Source organism: Astyanax mexicanus, chromosome 2 (assembly GCF_023375975.1).
Source record: "Astyanax mexicanus isolate ESR-SI-001 chromosome 2, AstMex3_surface, whole genome shotgun sequence".
In the NCBI taxonomy this organism is placed as follows: domain Eukaryota; kingdom Metazoa; phylum Chordata; class Actinopteri; order Characiformes; family Acestrorhamphidae; genus Astyanax; species Astyanax mexicanus.
In genome coordinates this window covers 38338658-38357345 of record NC_064409.1, presented here as the reverse complement: position 1 = coordinate 38357345, position 18688 = coordinate 38338658, and the positions used below count along the sequence as shown (strand labels likewise).

The 18688-nt window shown below is 37.1% G+C and overlaps 1 protein-coding gene across 3 annotated transcripts in view; it reads left to right on the top strand.

The window, feature by feature from the left end:
• The window catches only part of slc38a4 (solute carrier family 38 member 4), a 48756-nt gene that overhangs the window by 19246 nt on the left and 10822 nt on the right, over nucleotides 1–18688 (top strand). For all 3 annotated transcript variants that reach the window (XM_007237945.4, XM_022671404.2, XM_007237944.4), the window contains exons 2-13: nucleotides 1931–2114; nucleotides 3409–3502; nucleotides 5329–5444; nucleotides 8030–8103; nucleotides 8197–8289; nucleotides 8853–8934; nucleotides 10203–10285; nucleotides 10560–10618; nucleotides 11968–12234; nucleotides 12471–12550; nucleotides 12640–12740; nucleotides 12921–13045. In XM_007237945.4, coding sequence (XP_007238007.3) covers nucleotides 2014–2114; nucleotides 3409–3502; nucleotides 5329–5444; nucleotides 8030–8103; nucleotides 8197–8289; nucleotides 8853–8934; nucleotides 10203–10285; nucleotides 10560–10618; nucleotides 11968–12234; nucleotides 12471–12550; nucleotides 12640–12740; nucleotides 12921–13045 — 1275 coding nt within the window. In that variant the 5' untranslated portion in view covers nucleotides 1931–2013. The remainder of the gene's footprint in view (nucleotides 1–1930; nucleotides 2115–3408; nucleotides 3503–5328; nucleotides 5445–8029; nucleotides 8104–8196; nucleotides 8290–8852; nucleotides 8935–10202; nucleotides 10286–10559; nucleotides 10619–11967; nucleotides 12235–12470; nucleotides 12551–12639; nucleotides 12741–12920; nucleotides 13046–18688) is intronic.

Here is an 18688-nt window from a genome sequence, read left to right as displayed (position 1 = left end):
GATTACAATTGAACAGTATCCTTCCAAACATGTATTATTTATATAATATTCTGTATCTCCATTTTAATTGAAGTTTAGTTCAGATTAGAGCTCTATATGAAAGTTTGTCCTTGTTCTGGGTTCTGTGAGACTGTAATAGTAGTTAATTTACGCTCTTTGTGACATTCTAAAAAAAGGATTTGTTCATGGTAATTCAAATCTTACTCCATTGTCCTCTATCTGTTCTTCATTTAAACCGATATTCACTTTGGCTTTTACTGTTTTGGGATTTTAAAGCAAACTTGCGTTAAAGTTTGCCGTGAAGCAGGTTCACGCTATGGTGAACTGTATTTCTTTGTATACATATAACAGATTGTCAGGGTTAGTGTGCAGTGTCCACAGATAAGAACTCCACACATAGCGCTGTTATCTTTCTCACCTGGCCTCCCTGCTTCACTGCTATTACCACATAGGCCCGAGCTGTAGCTAAATATCTGCAGACTGCAGTGTGCAATTGAGCATCAAACCAAACACTCAGTGTTTAATTGTGCGGCATGATAGTCTAGGGGTGGGGAATGGAGGGAATCACAGTATTTGTTATGATTTCCCTGCTTAAACACACAGAGCAAGTGAAGAAAATCAGGAAATTATCAGTTGATAAAAACAACAACTGTGGAGCAATCCAGTCCTTCAGATCAAGAGTTCTCTGTCGTTGATTTAGGTCAATCCAAAAATTATATATTTCCAAAATAGCAGCTTTTCAGACTTTCTTTAAGATTCCGTGGAAAACAGGCTCTGAGTGGTCCAGTAGACTACAGTGCTGCCTCTGTGATCGGACGATCGCTGGTTTGAATCCTGTTTATGTAGCTTGCCTTCAGCTACCAGAGCCCTGAGAGAGCACAATTGGATTTGCTCTCTCTGGGTGGGTAGATGACTTTCTCTTCCCACATCACTCCAAAGGGTGATGTCAACAAGCACAAGGCGTTTGTGAGCTGATGCTTTCGTCTGAAGAGTGCGCCGTGATGCTACTCGGCAATGCTGCATCAGCAGTAGTTGAAAAAGAAGCGGTGGTTGACTTCACATGTATCGGAGGAGGCATATGCTAGTTTTCACCCTCCTGGCATTATTAGTGGTAGGGGAATGGGTTGGGTAATTGGCTTTTTAAATTGGGGAGAAAATGGGATAAAAATTAGAATAAATGACAAAATAAAAAATACATAAATCAGTGAAAATCAGTGTAATTTTTGAGCATTTTTGTTGGTCCATTAATAGTGATTTTTTGATACAATGTAACCACAGCCAGATGGAAACAAGTATTGGGACACATTAGACTTATAGTAGCTCAATCCATTGGCCTTAGTAGAAGCAGCTCTGTAACCTGACATGTTTGACACGTTTCTGAATAGGTGTGGTCCTTAAACACTTTTACTGACTATTTGGAACAGTGGCTCCTTATTATAGTACCATGGCTGGTATTCATTGAGCTCCTTGGAACAACCTATTAGTTAGGTGCTTAATTTTATGCAATTATGACAATGGGCCTGAATGAAACATCTCAACTCAGTAATTAAGAGATGTTTCCCTCTATTTTGTCAATACAGTGCATGTCAAAATGTCTAAAAAAGGCAAAAATAAAAGATTGTTGTTTGACAGTGATGATAGAAAAATATCTTGGTGACAATATAACTGTGTAAAATAGTATTTTGTATTTCATATAGCAAGATTCTTTCTACAGAGACTCACAAGTAACTGAAAGGAAATGCTGCTCTTAGCATTTTTTGGTGTAGAGTTTGTCTACATTCTGTGGCTGTGTCTTATCTTTTTAGTTTGTTGAAAGTCTCCCGTGCGCTGATCTTGCTGCTTTAGCTGTTTTATTGTGAAATGTTTTCGAAGTCCTTCTGGTCATACTTCTGGCGCTCTCTAACCCACTTCCCTGTGCTTCTGTTTGCAGGCAGCGTTTCCCTGCATTGTCCTGAGAAGAAGGTACTGTCCTGCACTATCCTGCCAGTTTAGTCTTCCATCAGTTTAAGCACCATGGACCGTATGGAGCTGAAGCCTGTGAGTACTGAGGCAGATGATGAGAGCATGGACGAGCGCTACCCCACTCCCATCGAGGAGAAGACCCCCATGAGCAGGTCAGCAGCCGAGAGCCCACACACACACCAGCTCACAAGGCCACTTCACATGTATCTTTTTCTGTTAATCATTCCTCTGCTGTTCTGTCCTTTCTGGCAGAAGGTGTAGTTTGATGTGTCGTCTATGCAAAAACTATAAACTAGTTAATTAACTATGTAACATCACTTACAGTGGAGCTGGTGGTGGCGCATATTAAAGGAGAACTCGGGGTGTAGTAAAACCTGAGAACAAGTACAAACTTCTGTTGAATAGCCCACCTCTGTTTGTCCCCAGCATTCCAAAATAAAACGCTTTTAGCCAAAGCTCCTAACAGACCTACAGTGCTAGAGAAAGGGGCATAGCACTTACCATGCATAGAAATAGCTATTTTTACATCATTAACAAGCTCAAATTAGCTCCAAACTTTATTTGGTAGATTTCTGAGGATCTTGAAATTAATTGAAATTAATAACAATAAGTTACAATATGTCGACTGATTTTTTTTAATTGCCATAGACAAACAGCTTCATTAAAGGGTCTGTTAATTAAACACCTTCAGTTGTAGGCCTGAAGGTCACGATAACCAATTTTTGAACTATATTGTCCCACTGCATTAAACAATTTTGTCACTGATAGAATAACAATAAATCATTGTTAGACGTTGTAATGATGATATACTATTTTTAAATATCCTTGAATTAATGAGTTGTTATGTCAATTAAAGAAAATTCCTACGGTTCTTATTTTTTATTACATTTCTACCAAAAGGGCACAATATATGAATCCATGGTTATAAAAATGGTTCTGACATCATTTGATTATTAACTTCCGGTGACTTTTCGCAAAGGAAAAAAAAATTGTATCCCAGTATTTAATATTTAAACCCCTACTGTTTAACTATCATGTCAGTTTTGCAATATTAGGCTAACATACAGCACTGTAAGAAAGTCAGAATGGTTCAGTCCCAGCAGTTAGCATATTTTTGCCTAAAAAGCTATAACCAACTATATATTTATATTCTATATAACACTAGTATAGATAACAATTCACATAATGTGGTCATCAGTAGTCACAATGTACTCTGTATTTGTTTATTTATATTTATTCCATATACAGTGTGAACTGTAAAAACACTATGTTCAGGTAGACAATGAGATGTAAGTATAATTATATCACCTTTTCCATGTCAATAGATTTAACACCATATAATGAATGCCGTATTTCTACATAGTTTTAATCCTCTAGTAACAGTCTTCTAAAACATTCCAGAGAGTGCTCCCATAATAACCTGCCCATTATTTTTTATTCTCACAGCCAGTATATGGATGAAGCAGATGATGCAGAGAGCCAGAAGTTCCTTGCAAATGGAATTAAAAAGAAGAAATTTGAGGAGTATCATGAAGAATACGTAAGTATATAACGCACTTAATATTAAGCAATAAATGTTAGACAGAGACTTGCCTCAGCTATTGGGAGTGTCTTGACAATGTTGTTATTTTGCAGAGCAGAGAACATATTTTAACACAAGTTAAAGAGGCATGACGGACTAATTTTACCACAGAGACACAAAGAGCCAGTATTTTTCCTTGCTTTTGTGGTGAACGCTGCCAGCCTGGTTCATTTATTGGGTTCAATTAGGAAATTACAGCTTATCCAGGCATTTACGTAATAGCACTTACAGAACTCACGACAGCTGTATTTAAGGCTTAGTAAGACTAAAGAAGACCATTGACAGGTCAGCAGAATATTAGATTATAAGCTGTGATAAATGTGCTTACATTCTGTGTGGGAAAATGTGGTCACGTTTAAAAAATATATATTTTCTCTTAGCGTTTCTGCTACATACATACTGCAGCGGCTCAGAGGGCTTTTAATTTGAAAAGACGGATGCAGCAGATGCAGCAGAGAAAGTGAGAGAAGAGGTAGATTAAACTAGCTAAGGTTAGACAGATAGATTTTATAGTTTAAAAAACAGTTGCAATGTAAAGTAAAGCTCTTTACTTCATTAATTTTCACAAAAATTGTCAGTGTGCCTTATAATCCGGTGCGCCTTACGTATGAATTTCACCAGTTAGGTTGTAAGGAGCAGTAAAGCCACTTCGCTAAGATGCAGAGTTTTACAGGAGTTTCTGTGAAGTTTCTCCAGCAGTATTAGCATTAGCATAGCTGCTAACTGCGCTAAGCACTAGCTCTTTGGACGTTCAGAGGTGAACATTATTGGGTTGTAGTCTGCTGTTATCCCTGGTTAGCACTGCTGGAGCAGCATTAGCTGCTAGCCCAGCATTAGCTCTTGTGCTGTTTAGAGGGGAGTATATTGGACTGTAGCCTGCACATTTACCATATTAAAACAAGCTACTTGGGACAAACCAGTAGTTAATATGGTCCTGGCTGTCGGGTGGATAGTGGTTAGCTTTAGTGAAAATCTGAAAATATAAACTTACTATAAATACACTTAAATAAACAATTTTCAGGAGAGAAATATGTGTAGATTTACATCCGTTCGTTTGACTTGTCTGGGATGTTTGTTTTTTTTTAAGAATTACAGTTTGCTTAGCTTTACAGTTCTCGACACCCAGCGGTGAATGCACCATATATATATATATAAAAACGACCAGAAAAAAAGACGTTTAATGATAGTGTGCCTTATAATCCAGTGCCTCTTATAGTGCGCAAAATTCGGTAGTAGTTTAAAAAAAAAATCACAATATTCACTATTTATCACACTTTTTCTTCTTTTTAAGGCTCAGTCTTTTAATAGTGGATATGAATAAATGTAAAATTGGCAAAATGTAGTTATATTTATATTAGTTTTATCAGTTGCTTAAAAATTTAGGGAAAGAAGTTGAGAAACAGAGAAAAGGACAATGGAGGAATATTGAATGTTTTAGATTATAATTTGTATTTTACAAAAAAAATGTAATCTACCTTCTAGGTTCCCACAAAAAAATGCTAATACGTCACCAGGGTCTGAGAAAATAGTAAATTATGGAAGGAGGCTGGGGCATAACTTGGTAACGTGATTCACTTGCATGTTAATGTTTCCAGATTAATTGCAAGTGTTAGATTGACAGCACGCATGTTTATACTTCAACACTGTGGATGTTGTGCTTTCAGTCACATTTGTGCATTTGTTAAATTTTGACAATTATTGTGAATGATACTAAATAATCAGTGAAAGTATATTAATTTATTTCTCTCTCTCTCTCTCTCTCTCTCTCTCTCTCTCTCTCACAGCACCCAGGTCATGCCTCGTTTGGGATGTCTGTTTTTAACCTCAGTAACGCCATCATGGGAAGCGGAATCCTGGGCCTGTCTTTTGCCATGGCCAACACGGGCATTGTGCTCTTTGTGTAAGTGCACGTGTTTCTGTCTGTAGGTTACATTCACATGTGTGTGACATAGGAATGGAGTGTCAGTACAGCAGTGTGGGGTCTCCTAAGCAGCATCTCAGGGTGAACGTCTTTTGGTTATTCTGGATATAGGTAACATAGCTTAGGCAGACGCCAGCCCTATTTTTGGCAGAGGAACCCCTCTCAGTGGCCTCTTCCTCTAAACCCTCACTATCTCCTGACGAGCCACAGACCTGACTGAATAAAAGTGAGAGAGGGAGAGAAAAAAAAGAGAGATAGAGGTGAGATGGGTAAAAAGATATAGAGAGATTAAGCAATGAATAGAAGAGACTAAGTGATAAGGGGATACAATTAATCAGAATAATGTGTGATGAAAGAGAAAGGGTTATCTTACTGTTCGTTTAGACTCAGTAACCCTGAACCTGCTCCGACTGACGCCAGGCAGCTGGACCCCTGACCTTACATTCCCTCCATAGCGTGAAGATGAACACACCTTCATCAGCACTCGGTCCATTTAGTTTTCACCTGACCGGTAAAGAGGTCAACCATCCCCGTCACTCTTCGCTTCGTGCCCGCGTCAGATGGCTATTTCTGTTGGGTTGGTGTCCAGTGACTCCAGCGGCAGACTGAAGTACTCTGAGAGGATTCTGTGGATTCCCTTCATCCCTCTCTCCTTAGATTAGATTTGCATTTGATGTGTCTTTTAAATTTTAATGAAGTGAGTCTGTTTAAATTACAGTTTTCTATAATATATTTACAAAACTAGTAAAAAAAAAAACTAATAATTAATGGTTCCCCGGAGGACAGCTTGTGAACGTCAATCCCTGTAGATGTGGTAAGATGTTATCTTGTGAGTGAGAACACTGGCTAGCTTGCTTATGGTTTTAGAGAGTTTTAGAGAGGACTGTTAGTGAGTGCCAGTGGGGGAAATGGAACATTACAGGAGGAAAAAATTAAGAGTCCACTTCAGTTTCTGAATCAGTGTCTCTGATTTTGCTATTTATAGGTTAATGTTTGAGTAAAATGAACATTAATGATTTATTCTATAAACTTCAGACAACCTTTCTTCCAAATTCATGATAAAAATATTATCGTTTAGAGCCTTTATTTGCAGAAAATGAGAAATGGCTGAAATAAATAAAAGATGCAGAGCTTTCAGACCTCAAATAATCCTCCACCAGTCTTCTTTTGGATAACTTTATGCCACTCCAGGTGCACAAATTCAAGCAGTTACACAGGAAATTTGGCAGTGTTAAATCAACACTGTTAGTGTTAAATCAACACTTATTAGTGTTAAACTTTACACTCTCAGTGAGAATACTGCCAAATTTCCTGTGTAAGCTTGATTTTATGGCTTGTGATCATCCATCTTCCTCTTGATTATATTCCAGAAGTTTTCAATTTGGTAAAATCAAAGAAACTCATTTTCACTCAGTTTTTTTTTCAGAGCTGTATATCCTGCAGGTCAGTGTAGCATTCTTTATTGTCCATGGGACATAGCCAAAATCATGTGTCCCAAGACTTTTCTCATGTCAGTGTGAACTCGCTTCTATGGTATAACCTGTACTTAACAAAGTATTAGTTTATACATTCTCATAGTGTGAATATTTCAGTAGATTTCAGTACTGCACTCGGCAAACAACTCAGATTACTAGTAATACTTTATTTAAAACTTCTAGAAGAATTTGTGCTGGTACAACAAACGGTATATTTATTAGGCAGCGAAAAACACTTACTTACTGCTCAGAGTCGTTTTAGAGCATATCTGTTGGTCCGTTCATCATGAAATTCTGACATAGTGTGAACAATTACTGTCAGATTTCAATTCATTCACAAAGAAAAAAATAACAAAAGTGGAGATTCAAGTTTTTTTTTTATTGGACAGTGACAATATGAAAGTTTATATTGTCACAATTGAGTTAGTTGTCAGTTTCTATAAAGTACAGAAAAAAAGGTTATTTGACTCTGAACAACACGTGAAATAGGCAAAAAGGAATATTTTACCTATCCAAGTCTATATTGTTCTATATAAACCAATTGCATTTAGAATAGAACCATAAAGAAACCAAGGCTAAACTCCCCAAAAATGATCAAACTAGATTTTCAGCATCATTTTTTCTCTCCTTTATTTACTCCAGTGCACATGCTCTCTCACCCACTGTGCTGAGTGATGGCTCTTGATGTGCCAGGGCTATAAGCAGACCCAGTATACAGTATGAGGATGAAGTTAGAATGAAAGCTGAAAGATTGATGGCCTCATCTGTGGGAATTGTATATATAAATATGGCTTTAAAAATAAACAGAGTCCAGATTCCAAAGTCAGCTAAAGAGTGTGTTACTTCACAGACTGAGAAACATGTGGTTATTAAAGGACATGAACTCAGAGTACAGGAAGTGTACAGTTGGGATGTATGATGATAGCAGAGGCAAATCAGTTTTTTCTCCTGGTGACAATTCTAGTGCTTACAGAAACCCAGTAAAAGAAGGCAATAAGAAAATTGTGTCTCAGAGTCAAATATATAGTGTTTTATTAGAAAAATGTAAAGCCACTCATTAAAATGTTGCTGTTCTGGTTTGTTCTGCAGGATTCTCCTCCTGGCTGTGGCTATTCTCTCTCTGTACTCTATTCATCTGCTACTGGTGACAGCTAAAGAAGGAGGTAAGCCCCTCAGCTATTTACTTACTGACACATAGCACGCAGAACTGGTAACGCAGTGAAAAGGTAACTCTGTCTTTGTGGTTCTCCTCTCAGGTTCTCTCATCTATGAGAAACTGGGTGAAAGGGCATTTGGCTGGCCGGGGAAAATGGCAGCATTTGGATCCATCATTATGCAGAATATAGGAGGTGAGAAGACCTGAAACTGTGTGAATCTTCTTTTTTTACTCTTTTAAGATACTGGAATTTACATTTTTGAAACAAACAAATAAAATAAAACAACAGACAACTAGAAAAAGAGAAAAATGTAAAAAAAATTAAGGGAGTCAATGGATATCTTATTGGTTTATTAATTACAACTCCTATATTCACATGTTAAATGGAAAAAATGTAGATTTTAGATTTTGCATGGCAGCAACAATATGGATTTGTTGGAATAGGGACAAGCTTATAGAGTCAATAAATCTTGTATATTATCATAGGTTTTTTTCAATAAAATATACATATTTCTTTCCTGTAAAATAAGTGTTTTCAATTTTATTTTTTATGCAAAATTTTGGCTGCTGTTTTAATGTATTTTTATATCTTTATATGTCTATACATTTTATGATGTTTCTCAATATTTTTTTTTTTTGTAAATACTGCTGTTGATCAGATCATCTACTGTATTAAGTGATGTAGTTTGTTTGTTTAGACAGGGGGTGATAGTTGTTGCCCCATGTGAGCATGTTGTGACTGATGTTTGTGTTCAGCTATGTCCAGCTACCTGTTCATAGTGAAATACGAGCTTCCTGAGGTCATCCGAGCCTTCATGGGAATAGAGGAGAGCAGTGGGTAAGTGTGTGTGTGTGTGTGTGTGTAGGGGGGGCAGTGTGTTGAGTGATGCACAAGTGGTGTACATGCATGTGACAAGATTACATGCATAGCAGAAATCAGGATGGAACATTTCTTTGGTTGTTTGTTTTTTCAAAATTTTCTCTCAATTAAGTTCATTAATTCATCGATCAGACTGATTTTACTCAATATGGCTGAACAATATTTATACTGTGTCAGAGGTGCAGATGTGTTTTAAGAAAAAGGTAAAATGAAGGGCTTAATATGCTACGCTATTTATACGTGTGTATGTTTTGTGCCTCATCACTCTAATGTAGAACTAGCAGCTTTTAGAAACAATGAGTTGTGTTGTTTTCTAACATGCTGAATCATTACATTTATTGTAATAATCTACTAGCAGACAGCGGTCAGCCACTGCTCTCCACTCTGCAATTATATTTTTGGGTCCTAAAAGAAAACAAAGACACTTTTGTTACATTGTCTTTAAGCCCGCTTGGATTGAATTAATTGATCAGGGGACAATAAAAATCATCACACGGTTACATGGTTTTATTATTATTTTTGTATTTATCTTCCTGTTAATACTTGCCCTTGTACAGTACATGGTCAAAATCTTGACTAAGGAAATATTTCAAAGCACCTCTTTTGCTGTGAATTGTTTTTCCAATTTGACAAGTATTTAATATTTTAAGCAAAGGATCCTTTGGCATGAAAAAATCATTAATAAAAATGTGAATCCAGACAGGACCAAAATGATCATACCACAGAGTCTTGTAAAAATCATTAGTTAATTCAGTTTCATTGCAATTCATTGCAAAGGTATTTGTAAATTACTGTCAAAAATGAGCTTCATAGAGATCTAAAACCAAGCCTCAGCTATAAAAATAGAATGTAAAAACTCAGTAGGAATCATAGTATAAAAAATAATCTTTTCTGATCATTGGAGAGCAAAAATATGAGAGAAACAAAATTACGAGAAAGTATTTCAGCCTGATTTGACCCATCCAGACAGTAATACAATTATTTAGGAACTCCTGTTTACCCAGATTCCCATGTAAATTTAATCAAATCTAAATATGAACTAGAGAGACATTAGAGAATTTCTGGAGAGAGTTCTTCTGCAGTCTGCTACACTGGAAGGATTTTTTTTTAAATTGTTAATGAAATCATGTGGTTAAAACTGACTTGTATTAGAGTGTATGATTGTTGTTAGCCCCTTTGTTTTACCAGTTTGTGATGTGTCTCTGTGCTCCTCTGCTCCTCTGTAGTGAGTGGTATCTGAATGGTAACTACCTCGTGGTGTTTGTTTCCTTTGGAATTATCCTGCCCCTGTCCCTGCTCAAAAACCTTGGTAAGCCCACCGTCCTTACTGTCTTCAGTGTCTTATTGTCTCATGTATGTCTATATCAGGATCCTTGTTCTATCATATGTCATAACATCCATATATTTTAGCAAACTTTGTTAATTGAATTTAGTCTATTTATCTTTAATGTAGATTTATGTATGGATCGGAGAGTAATAAAATTTAAATATTCTGTATTTTCTTGTACATATTCAGTATTGACAATAATTAAACTTAAACTTTTGGCTGTTGTTGTTTATGTAAAATTTACTTTTTTATGCAGGCTATCTGGGATACACTAGTGGGTTCTCTCTTTCGTGTATGGTCTTCTTCCTGGGGGTGGTAAGTGTTTTTACTCTTTTTTTTAGTTTAAATTAGAGTCAAAAAGCTAATTTTAGTGGTTTTCACTGAACCCTCCAGCAACAGGATCGATAGCAAAACCAGCTGTACAAAATAGTGTTGCCTCATTGTGTCTTTAATACTAGTTATACTAGTTTTATTGTAGAATTCTTGATGTGTCAGTGAGGTCAAACTATTCAACTCTGACAAACTCATTAATCTGAGCATCTTGCCAGCAAGCAACCCCCATTAGTGCCCTCAGCAATGTCCTCTTTAACTTGATTAAATCTGTTGAACATAGGAGTCATGGCACGTGTCTGCTGAAGTTGTTCATATTGGTAAAAGGAATTGACTTGTCTGAGTTCCGTCTTCTATAAGTATGAGGCCTTCTGTGTTTATCTGGATGCTCAGTGCAGCCTTACTCAGATCCCAGTGATGCACCCAGTGAGCATGGCATGTACATTGTCACCTCACTTTAAAAGTATAAAAGACATTGTGATAATTTAACAATAAATGTGTTGATTTACCACTTAAACATTTATTGTAAAGTAAAAGTAAAAGTGCTTATAAAAACAGTATACTGTTTAGATGGCACTGTTCAAATTGTAATAAAACGTTATCTTTAATTGTTTCTCAGATTTCAGGCATTATGTCCCTGTAATGCAAAAACATGCATGTTTTTAATAATGTGGCAGTTGTTCCTCACATCATGTCAGAAGGTCATTGAGAATGGCTCAGTAGAAATGCTTTTTATGGAATATTTTTCGTTGACTCCCATTGAAACTTAAGAACAGTGTTTTTATTTTTCTGTAGTTGAGTTGTTATTTTGGAGTGTGATCCAAAGTAGCAGAGAAAGAGGGACAAACGCTGGGATCAAGTGAACTCAAGACGTACCTTTATTTTAAAATGCCCTCCACCACACTCAATGCAAACTCAATTCATCATGATAGCATCCTTATAGTATTTGCAAAAAAAATCAGTTTTGGTCACCTGAGCCTTCCTGCTCTTATCGAGTCCTCCCATCCAGAGTGTGGGCTGAGGTGGCCTTTAAATGTGCAGTGGTGCCCAGCTGAGCTCAATTGACTAATCGGCTAAGCACCACTGCATGGGGTCGTGGTTTTCTCGCTTTGCCATGTGACAGGAGAGACAAGGTTCTTGTACGGCATATTTAAAAGCAAATGCATACAGTATCGAAATCTATTGCACTAAATTAAATCATAACTCCTGAATGTATTAAATTGTAACTCTGTGTTACTATCAATCATCAACTCCAGTAAAAAAGTTTAATAACCCAATCACCTCTCTCTCCCTCATTCTCTCTCTCTCTTTCTCTCTCTCTCTGTCTCTTTCAGTTGATTTATAAGAAGACTCAGCTGCCCTGTCCGCTGCCGTTCTTCTTTAACCACTCTTCTAGTTTGAGTCTGAATGGTTCGGAGTTGTTAGGACCGTACGCTCTCCACAACAGCTCAGCACTGATGGAGTTTTCACGGGCTGATATAAGCAGTGCACATGTGGACCCTCACTCACCTACTGTGGCCCACAGTGGGGTCCACTTTACCCCCAACCCAGAAGACTATGAGGATATGTGCACACCCAAATACTTTGTGTTCAACTCCCAGGTAAATCCACAGAGCTGGTGTGTGTGTGTGTGTGTGTGTGTGTGTGTGCGTAAGACATTATATGACTTGGCTAGAGCTGTGTGGATGTTGACGTTGGTTGACGTTATTTACTAAAGGTGTTTAATGAAGTGCAGCTCTGAAATGATTCATGTGTTTATGCTGCAGGTATGAACTGTGCTCATTTAATGGAACTTTGTTTAGTTTCATAGTTTCCCTTCTGATGTTTGTTTCTCCAGACCGCATACACTGTTCCTATTCTGGCCTTTGCTTTTGTGTGTCACCCTGAAGTCCTTCCCATCTACAGTGAGCTGAAAGAGTGAGTAGAACCTTTTTAAAATAATAATCACTGCATTTAAAATGCTCTGTTCTGGAAAATCACACTCTGTGTTTGTATTCTTTTCGCAGTCGCAGTCGAAGGAAGATGCAGACTGTATCGAACCTCTCCATCCTGGCTATGCTTGTAATGTACATGCTGTCGGCTCTGTTCGGCTACCTCACATTTTATGGTGTGTTCCTTATCCCCAATCTTAATATAAACATACCCATAATAAACACACGCACACACGAACACATGTCCTCATGCCATCAGTAGCAATAAGCCAGCCTGTCTTTAACAAACATATTTATGCTTATTTTCTCTTTACTCTAATCTATTTTTTTCCTCTCTCCCACTCGTTGATGCACAGGTAATGTGGAGGCTGAGTTGCTACACACTTTCACTAAGGTGTATAAGTTTGACACCATGCTGCTGCTTGTGCGTCTGGCTGTGCTGACCGCCGTAACGCTGACCGTTCCCATCGTCCTCTTCCCTGTGAGTATTTTAGACACATACCCCCTACAATTTTTTTATATTTCTGCATGAATGTGACCTAAAACATCATTCAATTTTAACACAAGTCCTAAAAGTAGATAAAGAGGTGACTTGGTGATCAATCTATTTATTGAGGAAAATGATACAAAATTACATATACCAATGTATGTGCTCATATACTGCTCAAAAGTAAGAAAAATATTAATTACTTTTCAAGTTAAATAATGTATTATTGTTAAATTAAATTAATATACAGAAGTCTGTCCAGATTCTTGATTTATCAGATTTCAAAGTCTACACTTGCTATATAGTGTTATAAACACACTCCTTTGTTCAATGCTTTTTCAGAAGCTTTTCCACCCAAATTCATACATTTATTCACATTGTGGTTAACAAACTATTACAATAGCTACAACTGCTGCTGTTGAGCAAACCAGTTTGGATTTTTGTATAACAAACATGCCTTTCAACGATTGGATGTCCCACCACATTCGGACACCTTGCAAACATTTAAACATGCCTTTGCCTTTGCCCCTGCTCCTCCCCTTGTCTAGCCTGTATACAAGCATGAACGCCCCCTGTTACTGATTGGCTAGAACAGGGTTGTCTGGCTTGGCACTTAGTTTGCTTTTTATTCATCTGTGTTTAGTAGTGGAAACTTTGTATAAATGTGATACATTGTCAATGTCCTGCAAAAACCTTTTTTATTCTTTCTCATTTTTCCCTTTTTAACACTTTTATCTGGACCTGAATCTGGCAGTGGGCACTTGTCTGTACAATTTTTAAAGTTACTGTTTTTGGAGGTGACGTTGCTTTATAAAAGCAACAATATATGAGAATTGCAGATCTTTTCACCAAATTCGCACACGCACGCACTTTTACGCCCCCAGAACTTGTCACTGAACTGTCGGTGTTTAAGCAATTAAACATATACGTCAAACGGCCCAGATTACGTCTGCACAATGTTTAATAGTGCTTTTGAGTGACTGGGCAGGACACAGTCTGGGTGTGCTGCCGTGTTCCCCGTCACCCTGGCCAACCTGTTATGTGCTGACCAAAAGCACACAGTGTTCCATCATGAGGTCAGTGAATGGCAACAGTATGAACAAGTCTTAGTGGCTGTGCGTCAGCTCCCACTCAACACACACTTTTGACTGCTCCAATTCCCCAGAGATCACACTGCCCACAGTTTTAGAAGCACTGTAAGGCTACTTTACACACAGACGTTCTATTGTAGCATTAAAACACAGTATGCCTGTCAAAATTAATTGATTCGGCTGTGTATCTGCTTTTATTGCAATATTAGATATGAGTAGATAAGAGTTTGTCCTTAGTAAATATTTTGCAACCTTTGAAAGAACATTTATTATTTGCTATTGCTCAGTTAAGTCCATTTTATTGTTTGGCTTTGTTTTACAACTCTAATTCCTCAAGTAATTGTGCAAATAATCATCAGATTAATCAGTTAGTAGTTTAGTTCACAGTGACAGCCCTTAAAAAACACACACATACATTGATTTACCTCAGTATAGATATGTGTGGCCAGCAGCTCTGTGTCAGGGTAGGTTTTTAGCTTCAAGCCTGACTGACTGAGGGAGGTGATTGAGGCTGAGGAGTGTGATATCTGTCACTGGAGCTATGGGACCCTACATGGCTGCAGCTATATTAGGGTCCCAATTCCCAACACCACACAGCACTCCAACAGGCCAACAGGAACGTGACAGAATTAGGGGCCTTTCTAGACGTACTTGCTCTAAAACACACACACACACACACTTAAACTTACATCATATGTTTTCCACTTTCCCTGTTTTTACCCTTTTTTGTGTCTGAGACAGAGCTCATTTTTATGTGATCTTGTGTGAATGCACCACTGTGTGCAGGGAGTGAGCTGATCTTTATAGAGCCGAGTTCTGGAGTTTTGTACGAAGTAGGGCAGCCGTGTTTAAAGGCCAGAGTACACTGACAAACCAAACACAAACAAACAGGAACATGTGGTTGGAGCGCCCTACCTGTGTTTGAGTGCAGATTGAAGTCCCCAGAATGCTCTGTTCTACTTTCACTCGTGATCATTTGGTTTATATGTTGTTGTAATGGTAACTATTAAATAATTGCTTTTTTTTTGCACAAATTGTCATTATAAGACTATTTTCGCACCTGTTTAATGATATTGACAAAATATAATAATGCAGCATTAATGCAATTGATATGCTTTTAAAGCACAATTATTATTTTGTTATTAAGATTATTTAAACATTAGTTATTTTTATTTACATAAATAAAGTAAAAGTGTATTACAATAAAAACTGTTTTTAGACAGAGTTGACATATTGGCTTATGCATGTTATTAGGCAGAACATTTAATGGTCAATAAAAAAGGATTGAGCTTATGTACAGCTCAATAAATAAGATACACTTTAGTTTCTGAATCAGTTTCTCTGATTTTGCTGTTAATAGGTATATATGAGTAAAATGAACATTGTTGTTTTATTCTATAAATTACAGACAACATTACTCACAAATTTCAAATAAAAATATTTTCATTTAGAGCATTCATTTGCAGAAAATGAACTGCAAATTACTTAAATAACAAAAAAGATGCAAAGCTTTCAGTCCTTAAATAATGCAAAGAAAACAGGGTTCAGAAATCAATATTTGGTGGAATAACCCTGGTTTTTAATCACAGTTTTCATGCATCTTGGCATGTTCTCCTCCACCTCAAGCAGTTGCACTGCTTTTGGACAACTTTATGCCACTCCTGGTGCAAAAAATAAAGCAGTTCAGCTTGGTTTGATGGCTTGTGATCATCCATCTTCCTCTTGATTATATTCCTGAGGTTTTCAATTTGGTAAAATCAAAGTAATTCATAATTTTTAAGTTATGTATATTAAATGGTTTAATATGTAAAGAAGTATATTGGGAAAGCCTTTTTAAAGCCTTTTGACTGTTTTGTTTTAATTTACCTCCTAAAACAGGTTATAATTTGTTGCTCCAAAGCAACATTACATAGTTAGATTACAAGGCAATCGTGCTAAAGCAGTGGTTCTGATTTTTATTCTCAACAAATAGAAATATCATGCTATAGAGGGCTAATTATCCTCACTGCAAACATTATGATCTGGCCTTTATACCTTAACTGGTGGAGTAAAACTATTTCTACACACATCTGTAATCAAAGAATAGCCACCAGTCAGTTTGCACAAAAGTCTATGTGGTTACAGAATAGTACACTTTCATTAATATGTAATAAAAAAAAAGTAAATTGCAAATCATTTTCTTATCTGAGAGGTGATTTACAGTAAAACATAAATTAGTTTAATTATTTCTTCAGTGTTATTATATTATTATTCTTTATTTGTTATTCATTTTTGTATGTGGAGATCTGTTCATTTCTGCTTGATAGAAATCGCTGCCTATTTCTGATTGCCTGACAACAGTTCTACAAATAGAGCAGACTAGCAAGTAGCAGACAGGCCTGTAAGTCATGCTGTGTCCATGAGGGGGTGCTATTGTACAAAAAGAATTCCCACTCACAGATGACTGAATCTTTCTCATATTGCAGCAGACTGAGACTGTAACAGCAGATTTTTTTTCTAAGAATTGGAAAAAAGACGGTTAAAGCAAGGCATGTCCACTAGATGGTGCCAGTGTACAATCAATTAAATGCTATTTTCTGCTGTAAATATCACTGATTAAACATAAAAACGTCAGTGTTTTTTATCACCTTCCAGGAATCCTTGCTCTGTTGTCAGAGACCATTTAACGCTATTTTGTTTTTAGAAAGATTGACCTATAAAATGTTGGAAGGTGTCTAACAGAGGACACGTGAGTGTCAGATCAGCGCAGTCAGATTCAGCACTTCTGAATGTCAGCTGTCAGTTGGAGAGAAGCAGCGTTCAGAAAGGGGTTATAGTTTGTCTTGGGTGTCAGTCCGGATGGCCTAAATATTAAATGTATCACTGTTACGTCCAGCAAACACAAATTCCCCAACCACGCGTGACTGCAGACAAACATGGGCATCTATGATAGGAGTGGAGATGCCCAGGGACACCGAGGGGGGGTGGGGGAGGCAGGGGTGGGAGTGTGGAATATTCCACTGTACCGAGAGCTGCGTGTGTGCAGACAGATCGACCTTGCAGAGAATCAGACAGTGCAGTGTCACTCTCCGGCCGCTAGGAGTGAAATGAGTATACACTACACTCCTTCCAGAGTCTGTAACCTGCACCCTGCTGGAGGTGGAACTTGGCTGGAAGTGGCTGTGGAGATTTTAGGTGCTCTGGAGTGGAAATGTAATTAAATGTAATTACATCCTCCAGCTTAAGTCTCAAATAGGATCTTAAGTGTGATGATTCAGCTCAAATCACAAACCGAAAACCCAATACTCCTACATTTCCAACCAAATCTACCACAAATGTAGCAATTACCACAGATGATAATCTGTTTTTAAGTTTAGAAAGGAACAAAAAAATGAAGTAAAAACACAATTAAAGTATATACAGTTGTGGGTAAAATAAGAGACTACTTAAAAATTATGAGTTTCTTTGATTGTACTAAAACACATAAGGCAGATAATGACAACAAGACTATGTTAAAAACATTGGCAACCAGGTCAGTGCAGAAAGGCCTTGAGCACTAGTGAATTTAAGTCCTTGTACTATTAAAATGTTGTTATTAGGGCTTTCAACATTAACACATGTAGTTAATCTGGAAACTTAACACATTTGTATGTAATCATGATTTTATCCATGATTTAGTCACAGAATACTGTTGTGATTAATACAGTTATTTTTAAGCAATTAGAATAACTTAGGTAATTAGCAATTACCAATAATACATTATACATACATTTTTCTAGCACTGACTCTTTTATTCACGTTTAAATACCCATTATCGAAAGCTTAATCTTGCTAAAGAAAATGTGTCTTGATCATTATTAATCACAGAATTTTATTCTAATTTTATTTTATTTTAATCACACTAGTTTTTATACTTGATTAAGGTAAATTAGTTTGTGTCAAAATGATAGAAAAAAATGGTGACACCGGGTATGTTTACACAGCACGTGAAAGTGGCCCAAATCTGATCTCTGTTGGATATAAATCACAAATAAAAAAAATAGTGTGAACAGCCCACTTTAACTGTTGTGTGAACGTAGCCAAAGAAGAGAATGTTTGCTGTACATTCAGTGTTTCATGAAACGACATAGAAGTAGGATTACAGTGCTCAGTTCATGGCTGCTTGCTGTAACACTAACTGAAATGTTACATATACAGTAATGTACAGCTGATAGAGGGAGGATAGGGCTGGCTCACCATGTGGTGATAGCCTGCAATGCTATCTTCAGGAATTAGCACACTATTAAGCACAGATGATGTTGTTTTGCATGTTTTTGAAAAACAGTTTTATATTTGCTAAGAAGCATAACACAAGCACATACAGTCTTTTTGCTTGTTTTTGTTGCTCCGTTTCACTTCATGTCCTGCAAGCTGCTGCAGGAAGCTAGCTGTTAGGATAGCGCTGTGGCTAACACCTCTGTAGCTTGTAGTTCAGCTTTCTTGCCAGTGCTATCGCCTCCTGCGTGATTAAGCTGTAAGTCTTCCTGAATAAGAGTTAAGTGTTGGTCTAATGGCGTAGATGTAAGTG